Source organism: Bidens hawaiensis, unplaced genomic scaffold, assembly GCF_021521415.1.
Source record: "Bidens hawaiensis isolate Kalapana, Puna unplaced genomic scaffold, B.hawaiensis_p1.1 tig00019320_1, whole genome shotgun sequence".
Classification (NCBI taxonomy): domain Eukaryota; kingdom Viridiplantae; phylum Streptophyta; class Magnoliopsida; order Asterales; family Asteraceae; genus Bidens; species Bidens hawaiensis.
In genome coordinates this window covers 68,868-84,034 of record NW_027492928.1, presented here as the reverse complement: position 1 = coordinate 84,034, position 15,167 = coordinate 68,868, and the positions used below count along the sequence as shown (strand labels likewise).

The 15,167-nt window shown below is 32.5% G+C and overlaps 2 protein-coding genes across 3 annotated transcripts; one reads left to right on the top strand and one right to left on the bottom strand.

Moving 5' to 3' along the window:
• Window positions 1-6,621: 6,621 nt before the first annotated feature.
• Window positions 6,622-9,770, top strand: LOC143558068 (phosphoglycerate kinase, cytosolic-like). The gene is made up of 6 exons (XM_077046990.1): window positions 6,622-6,825; window positions 7,867-7,944; window positions 8,368-8,628; window positions 8,713-9,030; window positions 9,124-9,282; window positions 9,353-9,770. Exons 1-6 carry the CDS (start codon window positions 6,631-6,633, stop codon window positions 9,545-9,547), a joined length of 1,206 nt encoding a protein of 401 aa, XP_076903105.1. The 5' UTR covers window positions 6,622-6,630; the 3' UTR covers window positions 9,548-9,770.
• A 468-nt stretch (window positions 9,771-10,238) lies between these two features.
• Window positions 10,239-14,940, bottom strand: LOC143558067 (thiosulfate/3-mercaptopyruvate sulfurtransferase 1, mitochondrial-like). Of its 2 annotated transcripts, none has more exons than XM_077046988.1 (11): window positions 14,719-14,940; window positions 13,284-13,532; window positions 13,146-13,208; window positions 12,132-12,256; window positions 11,834-11,996; window positions 11,684-11,743; window positions 11,459-11,517; window positions 11,136-11,217; window positions 10,793-10,856; window positions 10,630-10,697; window positions 10,239-10,551 (listed from the first exon to the last, which is right to left on the bottom strand). In XM_077046988.1, the coding sequence occupies exons 1-11, from the start codon at window positions 14,818-14,820 to the stop codon at window positions 10,441-10,443; spliced, it is 1,146 nt and encodes a 381-aa protein (XP_076903103.1). In that variant the 5' UTR covers window positions 14,821-14,940; the 3' UTR covers window positions 10,239-10,440. The 2 variants fall into 2 exon arrangements, with proteins under 2 accessions (XP_076903103.1, XP_076903104.1); XM_077046989.1 differs by having other exon boundaries at window positions 13,284-13,529.
• Window positions 14,941-15,167: the final 227 nt, after the last annotated feature.

Below are 15,167 nucleotides of genomic sequence, written 5' to 3'. Positions count from 1 at the left end.
AAAACGCGACAATGCAAATACCGTGTTCTATATTCTCAATAGCACTTTCAACAATTGGCACAAGTCATCATCAACAGCTACTGCGAATATCAAGTAAACACTTCTCCAACCATATTTAGTGCTTCCAATTGTGATTTGATCATCTGTTTGAAAATATCATCTTATTTTGATAAATTCTATTCTATTATACGGTCAAAAGGCAAAACAGATTAAAATAAAGTAAGACCTGAACAATGCAATCAACACTTAATCTTCTGATTGATTCACTCCCGCAGCCCCGTGTTTGAAGCAGAAGGATTTAAAAGTGACAGAGTTGAATTAATATCGAGAGAACTTATATTATCAAGTGCTGACTGAATATGACCTAATCATGTATTATGAGCTGATTGAAAACGATTAAGGCACTTCCTTATGATGAGTCTCAGCCACTACACCTGCAATCATAGCATCACACATCACAAATCAGATTTGGAGATTTACGAAACAAAACTTACTCAAATCATCTTTACGGGTGGATATGTTTCAATTATTCAAATCACATATACAGGAATTTTGCATACCTTTAGAAGAATATCGATGATAGAGCTAGGAATTCGTACAAATTAGCAATTGCTTATATATTTAAGGTGTTCGTGACGGTTTGCTACCGGAGATTGAGGAGAGGAAATAGGTGAAAGTGGGGTTGGTTTACGACAGTTTGCAGAGAAGGTGAGAGAGTGCATAACCTCCACAAACTGCTGCTTCTAGAACATTTTTTAAGGGTTTAAACGATCAGGATTTGAAGTTCAACACTTTCAACGGCTGAGATGATCCTATTTTATAGTTATTATTAGGGGGAACAATATATTATATAATTTGAGTGTTTTTTTAAACACAGGCGAACCTAGTATATAATTAGGGGTAGCCTCCGCTACCCCTCAACTTTTCGCCGGTAATACAAATTTTTATATGTTTTGGTCAATTTTCGTATTTCACTATCCATGAAAAAATATAGTGTTACCCCTGTTTGTTTAAAGACCAAGTAAATTAAAAGCCGAAACCAATTAAAACCCAAATAAATTTAAGCATAAACTAAATAAAACCATATGTTTGTTTTACCCTTATGCTTAAACGCTTGGTTTAGGTCGGACATCATCATTCAACAAAACAAAGTTTCATTTAGCCATGGCTTACACCTCACATTTCCCTGACCCCTGCATGGTGCAGCCAAGTGCCAACGATCGGTGCTCCTTCAACCCCCCCCCCCCCACTCCTCGTCCACAGTTTTAATTCTACTTGTTCAGTTTATGTATTATTCTACTTCTACTTAAAATTGTAATTGTTTATTTGTTTATATAAATTGTTAATTTGAAATTGTTTATGGACAATCAAATGATTTCTTTTTAACAGTTAACTTCTTTTAGTTTTTGATGTCTATAGGATTTGAACCAAGACATATCCCTCCAAATCTAGGTGTTTAAAGGTTTTGTCTTTGGCAATGGAGCATCACCCCATTGGTAGTAATTGAATGATTGATTATGGTTTATTGGATATTCGGATAATATAAACTGGAAATTGTAATTGATTAGGGATTTAGGGTTTTTGTGTAAATTGAAATATGATTATGGACTTATGGTATAAATTGTTGTCCTTTCAAAAAATAGGAACTTGAAAGATGAAACAACAAAATCTTATAAGTAATACTTTTAAACAAAATTTACAAGAAAATATGATATCAGTCCAAAGACAAGTTAAAAAAAACCCATTGTATGAAATATCATTAAAAAAATATGGTTATTGTAAGAAAAACGGTAAAAAAACAATTTGGTTACATTGTAAGAAATACGGCAATTTTTTTATTTTTTTTAGCGTTACCCCTAAGATTATGGTCTAGCTCCGTCACTGTTTATAAAGATATCGTTTTGAGCGTTTACAGATCAAATTTGGATTTAGTCCTGGTAACGTAATGATTTTGTTTGATGTAATAATGCTAGGCTAAACTTATTTGACCGCCTCACCGCCTACCTTTTATGATGAACTCTTGTTGATTTTTATTTTGGTTTGGATTTTGCTTTTGTTGTGGCTTTATGATCAAGCAAGTGGTTTATTGATTTTCATTCGATGCATATGTGTGCTTAGGATTGTTTGATGAGTTCTATTGTTTCACAGTTTCTTTGGTGATTGTTTCATGTGATAGGATTCTGTTATGTCATATACTGTGTGTTTTTACTAGTTTATGGTTGATTTGTAATAAAACCATAGGAACAATAATAATTAATCAAGTAAACCTAAGTGTGCTGTTAATCTAAATAGTTGTAAGGTGATAGATTATGTGATAAGTCTTGGTTGTTTATATTGTTACATTTTGTTCTTTGTAAAGAGTTCGTCTAGATTTGATTTATCATCTTTGTTTATCTAGCCGAGTAAGTTCATTAAATTACCTTTGATTTCCACGCTGTAATGTAAGATTTCTTATAGCGGTACTTGTCATAAATAAATTAGAGATCGTAAGCGTATGTAATTAAACTAATATTTTTAATAACTTATTAGGGTTCCATATGTGTCTCTTTGAGATGGGTCGTGGGTTAGGTTAGGTTTCCCCTTAAGTGAATAATTTAAGATCCCGGTTCCATAACTTAACATTTTATACCATGTGATAATTGATGCATTAGGGATTCTAACCTAGGTGGTTGTTTGCCATCATTTGAATTAAGTCCAGGTTCTAACTCGAGTCATTCTTAATTTTATTAATTAGTTTGATCTTAGTTTTTAGTACCCCCCCCCCCCCCCCCCCCGCCTTTTAATGATAAATAAATAGTCGTGTCTGTAGTTAAGTCTAAATTTAGCTAGTAAACATAATTTAAAGAGTTTGTGAGTTTGTTATCCTGACTTACTAAACTGTACTAGAGTCGACCGGTGCATTTGTCGGTTAGTAGTTTAAGTCTAGAATTATTACTTAGTGTCTAGATTATTATATTTTAGTTAATAAATTATATAACGACTTTTAGCACATCATAAAACATGTATAAACTATTGATCACACTTCTATGTCTTAAATTCGGGGTGTGAAACGATTCGTTGGCGGTTTCAAACAGTTTCTTGCTCACCGCTATTTTTATTATTTTATTTTATATTTCTAATAACTTTCTAAATTAAAAGAAAGCATCACCACAAAATGAACGTTTTTGTAACGTTCAAATTTCAAAATTCAAAAACTCAAAAATTATAAATTATCTGTAAATAAAAAAAGAATCGTAAAAATGGTTGTTTTGTAACGTTCAAATTTAAAAATCTTCAGTATAAATACATTAATCAAAAATTAATGTTGTGCAACGGTCATAAATAAAAAGTTCCCTATATATATGTCATTTTCTCTCGGTCACACATATACCTCTTAAAAATTTACTTTCGTTGTTGTTGTGTTTTGTGTTTCACGTCACCTTCCTTTATCTTGTGATTGAGTAGATACATAAATAAACTAGTAGTGACCATGTATGTTGGTTATCACTATATTGAGTTCTAGCTTTTTGCTACAACAAAAATCAGGAAGAATAAATCTTGCAATAGGATTGGTCATTTGTCATTAGCCAATAACGTCTTTAAAGAAATTACGCTCTTATTCATGGCTGGCACAGAAAAGCTACCTAATTTACCATATGGAATTTCAAGTGATGCTAGAACTGAAAGAGCTGCCCTTGTTACCCAAAATGTTTAGGTAAAGCATAATTTGATCTATTTCATCTTAAACCTAATTTGATTTGTTAACCATCAAGCACATTTTTATTTATTTATTTGTACAGGTCATTAATTGAACGGTTGGAGCCGTTGATTAATCAGGAATCTGATATCAACGGAGTTAATAAGACTTGTGAATTCAAAGGGATGTATATGGACCATCATAAGTGGATCCAATATTAATGATAGACATGCGGGGCATAGAATAATGTGTGACTCAACTTGATCTAAGTCGTAACGAACTTGAGAATCCACTTCAATAGTAGATATCAATATCAGGTTCAAAATGATGTGTTTGTGGAAATGATTTTCATAAGATCGAGCCAAGAAGATGAATTGAAGAGTGACTTGAATTTGGGCATTTAATGTTTGTTTAAGTTTGTGTTTATGCTGTTTTATTATTAACTCTCTGTTGTTGTCACTCCTATTCAATAGTGGATATTGGGTTCATAATGATGTGTTTGTGGAATTGATTTTGGTATGGATCGAGCCAAGAAGAAGAATTGAAGAGTGATTTGAATTTGGAAGTTTAATGTTTGTTTAAGTTTGTGTTTATGTGGTTTTTATTATTAACTCTATGTTGCCACTTCTGTAGAACGATTTGAATTTAGACGTTATTGTTTGTTTAAGTTTGTTTTATTGGAATGGAAATTTTGAAATTATTTATGCTTTTGCTATAATTTGTTAAATTTTTTTATAAAAATCAGTTTTCATTATTTTGAACATTAATAATTATATTTATATATGAGTTATATAAATAATTATTGACCAATTTGTGTTTACTTAGTGAATGCATCACAATGAATCAAATCAATTTTAGTGCGAAACTAAGATAAACGAGGTATTAATGCTCTAAGTCAAGTGATCGAAATGAATATTATGGAGCTCTAGTGTTTGTGATAGGATTTGCAACTTTTTAATTAGTTATGTTATAATGGATGCATGTTTATTGTAAAATAATTAATTTCATAATATTCAAAATCTGAATATGTGATTTCACTATATATATAAGTTTATAAAACATACATATGATTTGCTAAGATTATCAGTGTAACATACAAATATTGAAAGGCATTATTACATTATAAAGTTTGGTAAACCTTAATCATAGGCACCCCTAACTATTCTAAAACTTCTTAATCATAGGCAATACTCCTGTCAAATACCTTAAATTTTTTTTTGTTTATTCCTAAAAACACGAAAATATACAACTACACAAAAAAAAAACTAAACCTTTATTTAAATAACAAACACACTAAATGACATTTAGGCGTGGCAATGTGTCGGGTCTAGGACGGGTTAGGTATAAAAACACGATTATAAAAACCCGTCCCAGACCCGCCCCAAACCCGTTGGGTTTTTATCGGGTAATTATCCATCGGGTATCGGGCATACCCGTGGGTTTCGGGTGTACCCATTAGTTTATTAAAAATACTCGCCGTGCACACACGACATAAAATCAATCGGGTTTCTATCGGGTTTTGACAATATATATAACTAATCAATTAAAAAAAATGATCACCGTAAAATAATCCAAATCAACCAAAACGATATAGTAATCGTTCTAGTTTCATGATACATTTAATTTCAAAATAATATACAACTCTAAAAAAAAGTAGAAAAAAGTGGACATATTAGCTACCGTAACAAATAAATTAATTAGTTAATAAGAATTTGATCAGAAAGTGAATTATCATATTATTTTTAATTGATCAATATATATAAATATAATAGAATATACTTTTTTTTAATGTTACTAAATCTTGTATGTTTTAGTCAATTAGTTGAACGACACCACCGCACCGGTTAACAAAAAATCAAAAATACTACTTTTGATATTACTATATTAAACATATGTATTTATATATGTATAACAAATATATACAAAAAATTATGCCGGGTATATAATTGGGTAAATGGGTCAATGTTATCGGGTAATCAGGCCGGGTAACCGGGTATTTTATAAATCCCAAACCCGTTCCAGATCCGCAAAAAATTTCAAAGCTAATCCCAAACCTTAATGGGACGGGTATTCCCGTCAGGTCCGGGTTTGACTACCATCCCTAATGACATTATATAGGCGTGAGTGCGTGACGTCGGTGCAACCTAATTAAACAAAAGATATCATTTATCAAGGCGTGAAGATTACCATATTCAAGTCTTACCAAGTCATCTTGTTTCTTTATTAATCCATTGATTGTTCTTCAGGTATTTGGTCTCTAGAATCAAACATTTTAATTAATTATTTTGTAAACTTTTCACTATTATTTATTTAATAAAACCTAACCAAATATTTATTTTATAAGGACAGATCAATGAAATTTTTTCACATATAACGAGTCTCTGGTATAGATGTAAAAAAAAATCGGGTTGGAACCAGTTCATTACAATCCAATCCGAACCGGTTTCAACACATCGAGTCTCAAAACAAGCACACTAGTTCTAAACCAAATTGAATTAATTTCGACCAGTTCGACCTTTCATGCTCCTAAAAGGTTTCTAAACCGAGTTGGTTCTGATCATCGTTTGACCAAACCGGTACAGTTTAAAAACCATAGACAAAAAACCCGGTTTTGTACACCTCTAGTCTCTAGTACTCAAGAAATAAAGATAATCAGGTGTATCAATTACCATCACTGGTAATTATTGTTAAAATTATCATTATTATTATTATTATTATAGTTTTTTAATTAATATCAGCAACTCCTCACATTTTATAATAGAAGTTTAGTTTTCAACCAGCCAAGCAAGTGCCATTTTAAGCCACACAAAGTTGATACAAAAAGGCACATTGTATCCTTGGTTTCTGTTTCTCTCTGATCAAATCTGCATAATATTATCCTCCGATCCGATTTAATCGACATATTATATAACTTATTATTATTGTTCATTCTAGGGTTTGTTTATTAATAAGAAATGGCAACAAAGAAGAGTGTTAGCAGCTTGAAGGAAGCAGATCTCAAGGGGAAACGAGTCTTCGTTAGGGCTGATCTCAACGTGCCGTTGGATGATAGCTTTAAGATCACCGATGACACGCGTATTCGTGCTGCGGTTCCTACCATCAAATACTTGATGTCTAATGGTGCAAAAGTCATCCTATCGTCTCATCTGGTATATATATTATTATCATTTTGTATATAAATGTGATATACACTGTTTGTGATATATTCGTATCGCTTGGATCCGAAGCGAAACTACTTATGTCATTTTGTATTATCTGGTATATATTTTGTTTTGATTTGAATTTGTATATGTGTGACATGTTTGTGATATATGCGTTGCCGTTAGTTTTTTTTTTGTTTAAATATGCAATGTTTGATGCTGTGTGGATTTCAAATCGGTTATGTTTATTCGTATCGCTTAGATCCCAAGCGTTACTACTTATGTTGTTTTGTATTATCTGGTATATATTTTGTTTTGATTTGAATTATATATTTGTAATCTGTTTGTGATGTATGTGTTACTGTCTACCTTCAAATCACGTGATCTCGAGTAGGTTTTCTGCATGTAATATTCATTCGTATCGCTTAAAGCTGCACTGTTTGATTGTTTAAGTACGGTATGGATTGCGAATTGGTTATGTTCATTCTTATCACTTAGATCTGAAGTGAAATTACTTATATCAATTTGTCTTATTTTGTGTATATATTGCTTTGAAGCGTATATCTGTAAACTGTTTGTGATGTATGTTTTTCTGTCTACTTTCAAATCACATGAAACTGAATAAGTTCTTTGTCTGTAATCATCATTCGCATCAATTAAAGCTGCACTGTTTGGTTGTTTAAGTATGGTATGGACAGCGAATTGGTTATGTTCATACATATCACTTAGATCTGTAGTGAAACTGCTTGTATCATTTCGTTTCATCTGGTGTATATTTTGCTATTATTTGAAGTGTATATCTGCAATCTGTTTGTGATATATGTGCTCTCGTCTACTTTCAAATCACATGAACTGAATAGGTTTTTTGCCTGTAATCTTCATCCTTATCACTTAGATCTGCACTGTCTGATTGTTTAACTACGATGTGGATTTCAAATTCCTCATGTTAATTCATATCACTTGGTTCTGAAGCGATAAAGCTTATACCATCTGTGTTTTGAGTTTAGATTTGTGAATTAGATGTGGTTTTTTATATTGTTGTGTTTATAGGGACGACCAAAGGGTGTCACACCAAAATACAGCTTGAAGCCACTTGTGCCTAGACTATCTGAGCTCCTTGGAGTTGAGGTTTGTTTTTCATTTATCTTCACTTCATGCTTTCTATTGTGCTACATAAAAAGTGCACGGGAAAGTCCCTTGATCCAATTTTTGTATATCAAAGTAACTAGGCCTGCCTAGAATGCAAGTGTTTGTGAAAAAATATTATTAAGAATCATGCTATGTTACCTCTTAAATTGAACAAAATAAGCTAGTATAGTTTTTTTTGGGTACAAAAGTGTTATGTCACTTCATTAAATAAGGGTAACAAGTCATTATATTTATTCAAAAATACTCGCACTCTTAAGGGACTTCAATATACCAGAATTGGTTAGTTACATGTATTTTGACATGTTTAGGGACTTTAATATACCAGCATGTTGATGGATCTTTATTTTAACTGTTCTTATGAAGTATTTTCTTAACATATTGACATATAAGTTATAACAACAGGTCAAGATGGCAGATGATTGCATTGGTCCTGAGGTTGAGAAATTGGTGGCTGCACTCCCAGAAGGTGGTGTTTTGCTTCTCGAAAATGTCAGATTTTACAAGGAAGAGGAGAAAAACGACCCCGAGTTTGCAAAGAAGCTTGCATCACTAGCAGACTTATACGTCAATGATGCATTTGGTACTGCACATAGAGCACATGCATCCACTGAAGGTGTTGCAAAGCACTTAAAGCCAGCTGTTGCTGGATACCTCATGCAAAAGGTATATTAATATATATTATTCTCATTTCACGAAACCATAATAAGTTGATATTTAACAATTTATTTACCTATGTTATGTTTTCAGGAGCTTGATTACCTTGTTGGAGCTGTATCTAACCCCACTAAACCATTTGCTGCCATTGTTGGTGGGTCAAAGGTTTCAAGTAAAATCGGTGTAATCGAATCACTACTAGAAAAAGTCAACATTCTTGTGCTCGGTGGAGGTATGATCTTTACCTTTTACAAAGCTCAAGGGTACAAAGTTGGATCATCACTTGTGGAAGAAGACAAACTTGATCTTGCCACGTCACTTCTTGAAAAGGCCAAGGCTAAAGGGGTGTCTCTTTTACTCCCGTCTGATGTCGTAATTGCTGACAAGTTTGCTGCTGACGCTAACAGCAAGGTTTGTTATAAATAATGGAACTTTTGTAATCATATTTCGTATTGTGTTTCATGTCGCTAAAAGGTGTGTTATTGACTTATTGTTGTATTTCAGGTTGTTCCTGCAAATGAAATTCCAGATGGCTGGATGGGATTGGATATTGGACCTGACTCTATCAAGTCGTTTAGTGAAACTTTAGATACTACCAAAACTGTTATCTGGAACGGACCTATGGGCGTGTTTGAGTTTGAGAAGTTTGCTGCTGGAACAGAGGTATGTTACTATGTTTGTTGGTTTCTAAAGTTTCAATAATAATACTGATATTGAATAATATTGTTGCCAGGCTATTGCTAAGAAACTGGCTGAACTTAGCGGAAAGGGGGTTACAACCATCATTGGAGGTGGTGATTCGGTTGCAGCCGTGGAGAAGGTTGGGTTAGCCGACAAGATGAGCCACATCTCGACTGGTGGAGGTGCTAGCTTGGAGCTTCTAGAAGGGAAGACACTGCCTGGAGTGCTTGCTTTGAATGATGCATGATTTAATGTTTCTTTTTTTGCTGAAAATCATGGTGAGAAGAAGTATGTCATAAATTGAACCCAACTTTTGGTTTAAGGGTTTTTAGTTGAGACTAGAAGTTAATAAAAAGGTCCTGTGAGTCAGTGACCATGAGCATTGATGGTTTTTTGAATTGGAATCAATAGTCATTGTATAAATGATCTATATGTTTTGTGGTTTAGCCTTTGCCATTGTTATGATGCTTGCTTTATTTTTTTTGGTATGAATGGTTAAAAAAGGGGAATTTTTTTAGAGAAAAAGGAACTGACAATAAATTCAAATTTCAAGTCACAAGTTGGTGAACTTGAAAGATTAATATTGACGAGCGAGTCGGTCATGTTGATTCTGATCCTAATTACAAGATTAATATTGACGAGCAAGTCTGTCATGGTGATTGTGATCCTGATTACAATATGTTTCATAATTGCATTGAAACTAAAACATGTAATGTCTTAGTTAAGTTGGGTAACTTGGGTTGGCATTATAAAATAGATGAACCGAGTTACGGTCTCATAAGAGTGACAGAAGAGACACGTTAGTGTAACAGAGAGATTCAAATATTTGAGTTAATAAAATTGAGCGTTATTCAATGTTAATTTTTTTCGTTGAGAAAGCACACTCGAAACCATCAGTTCCGAACTCTAATTGCATTCAATATTTGTCAACACGAGTATAAATAATTGCCTGCTTTATTCTCATCAACATGAGTATGCCATTCATCCCTTAACATCCACAACGCGGACATAACCTTAAACCGAATCCATACTTGATTCATAGCAACACAAAGGCAAAACCATGTTTTATCCAAAACATAAAATCATTCAAGTTGAATTAAATCAGAAAACACCGCCAAATTAAAACACTGATTAATAACGTCAACTTGAAGCCGAAGCTGAAGTTGCAACAGGAGTATCTTCTTGTGCTCCCCATTCTGTCCAAGATCCATCATAAACCGGAACATCCGTCTTCCCAAGTCGATGCAGTCCCTAAAAAAATAACATATTTAATTTAATAAATAATTCTTTTTTTTTCTCAAATTAAAAGAAAAGAGAAAAAAACATCACCAATGCAAGAATGCATGCAGTAACCCCAGTCCCGCATGAAGCTACGACAGGCTTGTCCAACGAGATCTCTGCACAACAATTTTGTATACATACGGAATGTAAAAATTATAAATTGATAATGTTACATTTTATTTTTATTTGAATTAAAAGTAGTTGGTTTTACCCTCTTGTTCAAACTTTTTCTTGAGCTGGTCTGCAGGTAGCAGTGTCTGTGAGGTGTCTAACATCTGTAAAAATTTAAAAAAAATAAAAATTGTCGAATGAACATTCTTTTAGGAATACTATTTGATTTCTCAACTTGACGTCTCATCGCGATAACAAGTTCTAACTTTTATTTTTTTTACCATAAAATACCACATAATTCTAAAGTGACAATTTTGACCCGTTTGCTTATAAACGGGTCAATTTGGGTTGTGTTTTATTTCAAACGGGTCGACCCAAAACTCCAATTCTAATCCTTGCAATCACCAAATGTATTTTACAGTTAATAAAGATAGTTTAATTACCAGGCCAAAAGGAATGCACTTGCTCCCAGGAACATGACCACTTCTTATTCCTTTTCGAGGCTCGGCTGCAACACCATCAAACCTGAGAAACAAATCAAAATCACCATCATAACCAAACACGATTGGCGGGCCAAACAAGCAAAAAATATATTAACAAATAGTTAAAAAGAAAACAAAGTGCATGCGTCTAAAGTTGACCAAAGTGTATTTTTATGCATATAACCTCCCAAATAATTTTATTCAAAAAATAAGATTAGGATAAAAATAGCCATAGTTGGCATTAGCTATTTATACAAAAGTTCACAAATTTTGATTTCTTATACCTGGCTTTTGATCGAGCATCTATGTGTTGATATGTTAGGTCCTCTGCGTTCTTTTTAACCTGTAACAATCATAACAGATTTGTGTCAAAGATAGACACTGTATTTCTAAGCTTAAATAACAAATAATAAATAAATAAATAAAATAAAATCATATCATCTTCATTTTGGTCGTTAATTTTCATTTCGGTCTGTTTTATTTAGCTTCTTAATGAATATCCTACAAACCTGTTCAAGTGTCCATACAAGATGCGGCTGATATTTTGTTTGAAATGTGACTGGACCAACCTGCCAAAGCAATGAACTTTCATCAAAAAACCGTTCAGAAAAAGATAATCTTGTAAACATATTATGTATGTAGAAGTGTTACGTGCTTACAGGCTGGCCTTGGTACACTTTCTCTATGGCCTCGCTGGCAGCACTAGCTTTCAAAATTGCATCACCAGAAGCACTCGATTCAACATCGAATCCTGAAGCACGCCATCTCGGAAGCCCTCCGTCTAAAACCCATACTCTATCGTGCCCAAAAACTCGAAACATCCTACGCAAGTATCTTATAATAATTATTGACTTTTTATTAAAAAAAAATTAAAGCCCATTTAAAGCTCACATAAGATTACAATTAGTTTATATTATTCATAGTTATTATGAAATATATAATGGTTATATAACTGACCACCAGACACGTGCAGCACTGAAGATCCCTTTACCATCATAAACAACAACTCCATCTTTGTTTTCAATACCGAGAGCGGAAACAGCAGCAGCAAATGCTTCCTCGGATGGCAACATGTGTGGCAACTGCTCAATAATATTCAACAAAATTAATTAAAACATATATGTGCCACTTTTACTGGAGTTTAAGGTCACCAAAGTGTATCTAAATGCTTACACCAATTTGCAATATATATAGGATTAGGATCATTTGAGAACTATTTTGAAATTGAGAACTTTGAGAACCATTTTGGACCACTCAAAAAAATCTTTTTAAAAAAATTATAAAACAGAAAAAAGCGAAAGTAAAAAAAGTAAAAAAAAAACAAAAAAAAATTTGTTTCTCATCCCGGTTTCATAAAAAACATAAATTGGCTTAGCAAAATTATACATATATGTATAATACGTATTTTTTTAATTTTATACAAGTTATTCTTTATTCACATATGCACAATTAAGATAAATGATAACGTACATATGTGTACATTATGTAAATCGAGATTAAATAAAAATATAAATATGTGTATAATTAAGTTTTTTTATGAAACCGGGATGAAAAATAAAATTTCTTGGTTTTTTTACTTTTAAAAAATTTTCGTTTTTTTTTTGTTTTATATTTTTTTTTTAAATTTAAAGGGTTTTTATTGTGGCTCAAAATGGTTCTCAAAGTTCTCAATTTCCAAAGGGTTCTCTTAGGATCCTCACCCTATATATATATATATATATATATATATATATATATATATATATTTCAATTATCAAGTTTTTATAATCATATTTGATACAATGGAAAAAAAAGTAATAGTGGGTCAACCGAAACAACCTGTTTAGAGACGTACTAAACCACAAATATAGTGATGGTGCCAAAAACATGACATCGTGAAAAATATCTATTTATGGTATCATTTTCTAGTCTACAACTAAGTTTTACTTTCAAAAAATGAACATAAGAACAAGTTAAAAGACGGTATCTCACATTCGTAGTTCGGTCTGATATCCCATCAACATCAAAGAAAAGAGCACCAGGAATATGTGCAACCTATTAACAAAAAAAATAAAATCAAATAAGTTATTAAAAGAAGAAACAATGATATTTTAAAACTTATATACACACCTGGTACTCCTGGAGTGGGTTTCTCTGTTCATCGGGCATGTACCAAGATGCATCGAGCACCTTCAAATCCGGCTCACGCAGATTGGAATGGAGCCAGTCAACTGAAACAACGGGCTCACCAGTTGACAAGGACCGTGTTGAAAAGGAAGCTGGAGATCCAGCCACAGTTGTAGCCATATCACCACGAACCAATATAGAGTTCCTGTATGTCGTACAGGTCGGGCTAGCCCACGACTGAAAGGGTTTCTTCTGAAAATAATAAAAAAAATGTAACCAATCATCATTTTTCTTGAAAACAACTTCTGAACAGAAAATCATGTATCATCATACATTTTGTCAAAACACTCTTACTTGATTACCCGTCTAACCGCATATCCAAACACCTCTTTTGATATATTTTTTGAAATCTAATGAGTAACACGATTGAATAAAATAAAGAAAATGATAAGCACGGCCCTAAGTGCTATGGTTAACTATAAAACTTTGATGGTTAAGGTACAATAATTCAAAGAATAAACAGTCAAAATTAACTATTGATCTCGGATTTCAGGTGCCAAAAATCATGTTGATATATTAATCGAATCCCGTCAAATCATGTTGATATTAAGCTGGCAATATTGCGAAATCAGGTGCTTAAATTTAATGAGTAACTTAATATTAAGCTCAATAATCATTTTTCTTAGATATGTACCTTTTAAGCCTCAATAACCAAATATCATACATCACAATACATTTAAAAAAAAAACAACTTAATTATCCGTTTAACCGCACATCCAAACACCTCTCTTGTTAATTATAATTTTTGGTGGTTTAAGTACAATAACTTAAGCATAAGCATTAAAACAGCTAAAAAATAATTCTTTAAGCACTCTCTTTAGCGATATATTCATCAAATCCCATCAAATAATGTTGATATTAAGCTTGGGCACATCAAGTTTGCATCATGAATTAAAAAATCAAACATTATATTTCAACTGATAATTCATTAAACAAGACAATAAATGAAATCTCAAGATTATATTCAACACATCAGCTGATTCGGGGTTAACAACACAGCCAAACACCTCTTCTAAGTTCTAACATGATATCGAAAGCTAGCGAGTAACGTACTTAAATAAAGTAAAGAAACTGATAGGGCTATGGTTTTACTGAAGTTTTGTTGGTTAAAGTACAACAATTTCTGCATAAAAACAGCAAAATAAATAAATAAATAAACAAATAAATAACTCTTAACCACACCATTTAGAGCTATATTAATCAAACCCCATCAAACAATCTTAATATTAACCTGGAGCACATAAAGTTTGCATCTTTATTTAAAAAAACAAACATTTTCAAGATTATATTCAACAATCAGCTGATTGATAACTAAATCACAAAATTAGGTCAATACAATGAAAACCCACATGTAAAATAGCAAAAAGATTACACTTACAGAGAACCCAGAAGCTAACGTTTGTGGGTTTTGGTTGATGAATGAAGAAGACACGAAACGACGAGCAAAGAGTGTTGTTCTTGAAAGAAAAGCAGAGGCCATTTGATGATCAGAAACCCTAAAAAGATAATAATATTATTATAAACACCATATGAAGAATCTTGTTTGTGGGTGTCAAGAAAGAACACAAATTGTTTCACTCTTTAATATTATTATTATGATTATTATTATTATCTGTTGTTGCTTACTTCACCGAAGAAGAAATCAGTACGATGATGATGATGATGATGATGTGGAGTCCTTGAGTTTGAAGATAATGGCCGCATAGTCCTTGTAATTTGAGCCTTTAATTTTATTTTTGAGTTGTGCATGTCTAACACACACATTTAGCTAAACATGTCGTGTTTAAGTTGAGGTTGGAGGGAGCACACAAGGGTAGTCATTTGTGA

Coding starts and splice junctions, on each gene's coding strand:
- LOC143558068 (XM_077046990.1), top strand. CDS start 6,631: ATGGCAACAAAGAAGAGTGTTAGCAGCTTGAAGGAAGCAGATCTCAAG. Junction 6,826..7,866: donor TCATCCTATCGTCTCATCTG/GTATATATATTA, acceptor TTGTGTTTATAG/GGACGACCAAAGGGTGTCAC. Junction 8,629..8,712: donor CTGGATACCTCATGCAAAAG/GTATATTAATAT, acceptor TTATGTTTTCAG/GAGCTTGATTACCTTGTTGG.
- LOC143558067 (XM_077046988.1), bottom strand. CDS start 14,820: ATGGCCTCTGCTTTTCTTTCAAGAACAACACTCTTTGCTCGTCGTTTC. Junction 11,997..12,131: donor AGTGCTGCACGTGTCTGGTG/GTCAGTTATATA, acceptor ATACTTGCGTAG/GATGTTTCGAGTTTTTGGGC. Junction 11,218..11,458: donor GATGCTCGATCAAAAGCCAG/GTATAAGAAATC, acceptor TTTGTTTCTCAG/GTTTGATGGTGTTGCAGCCG.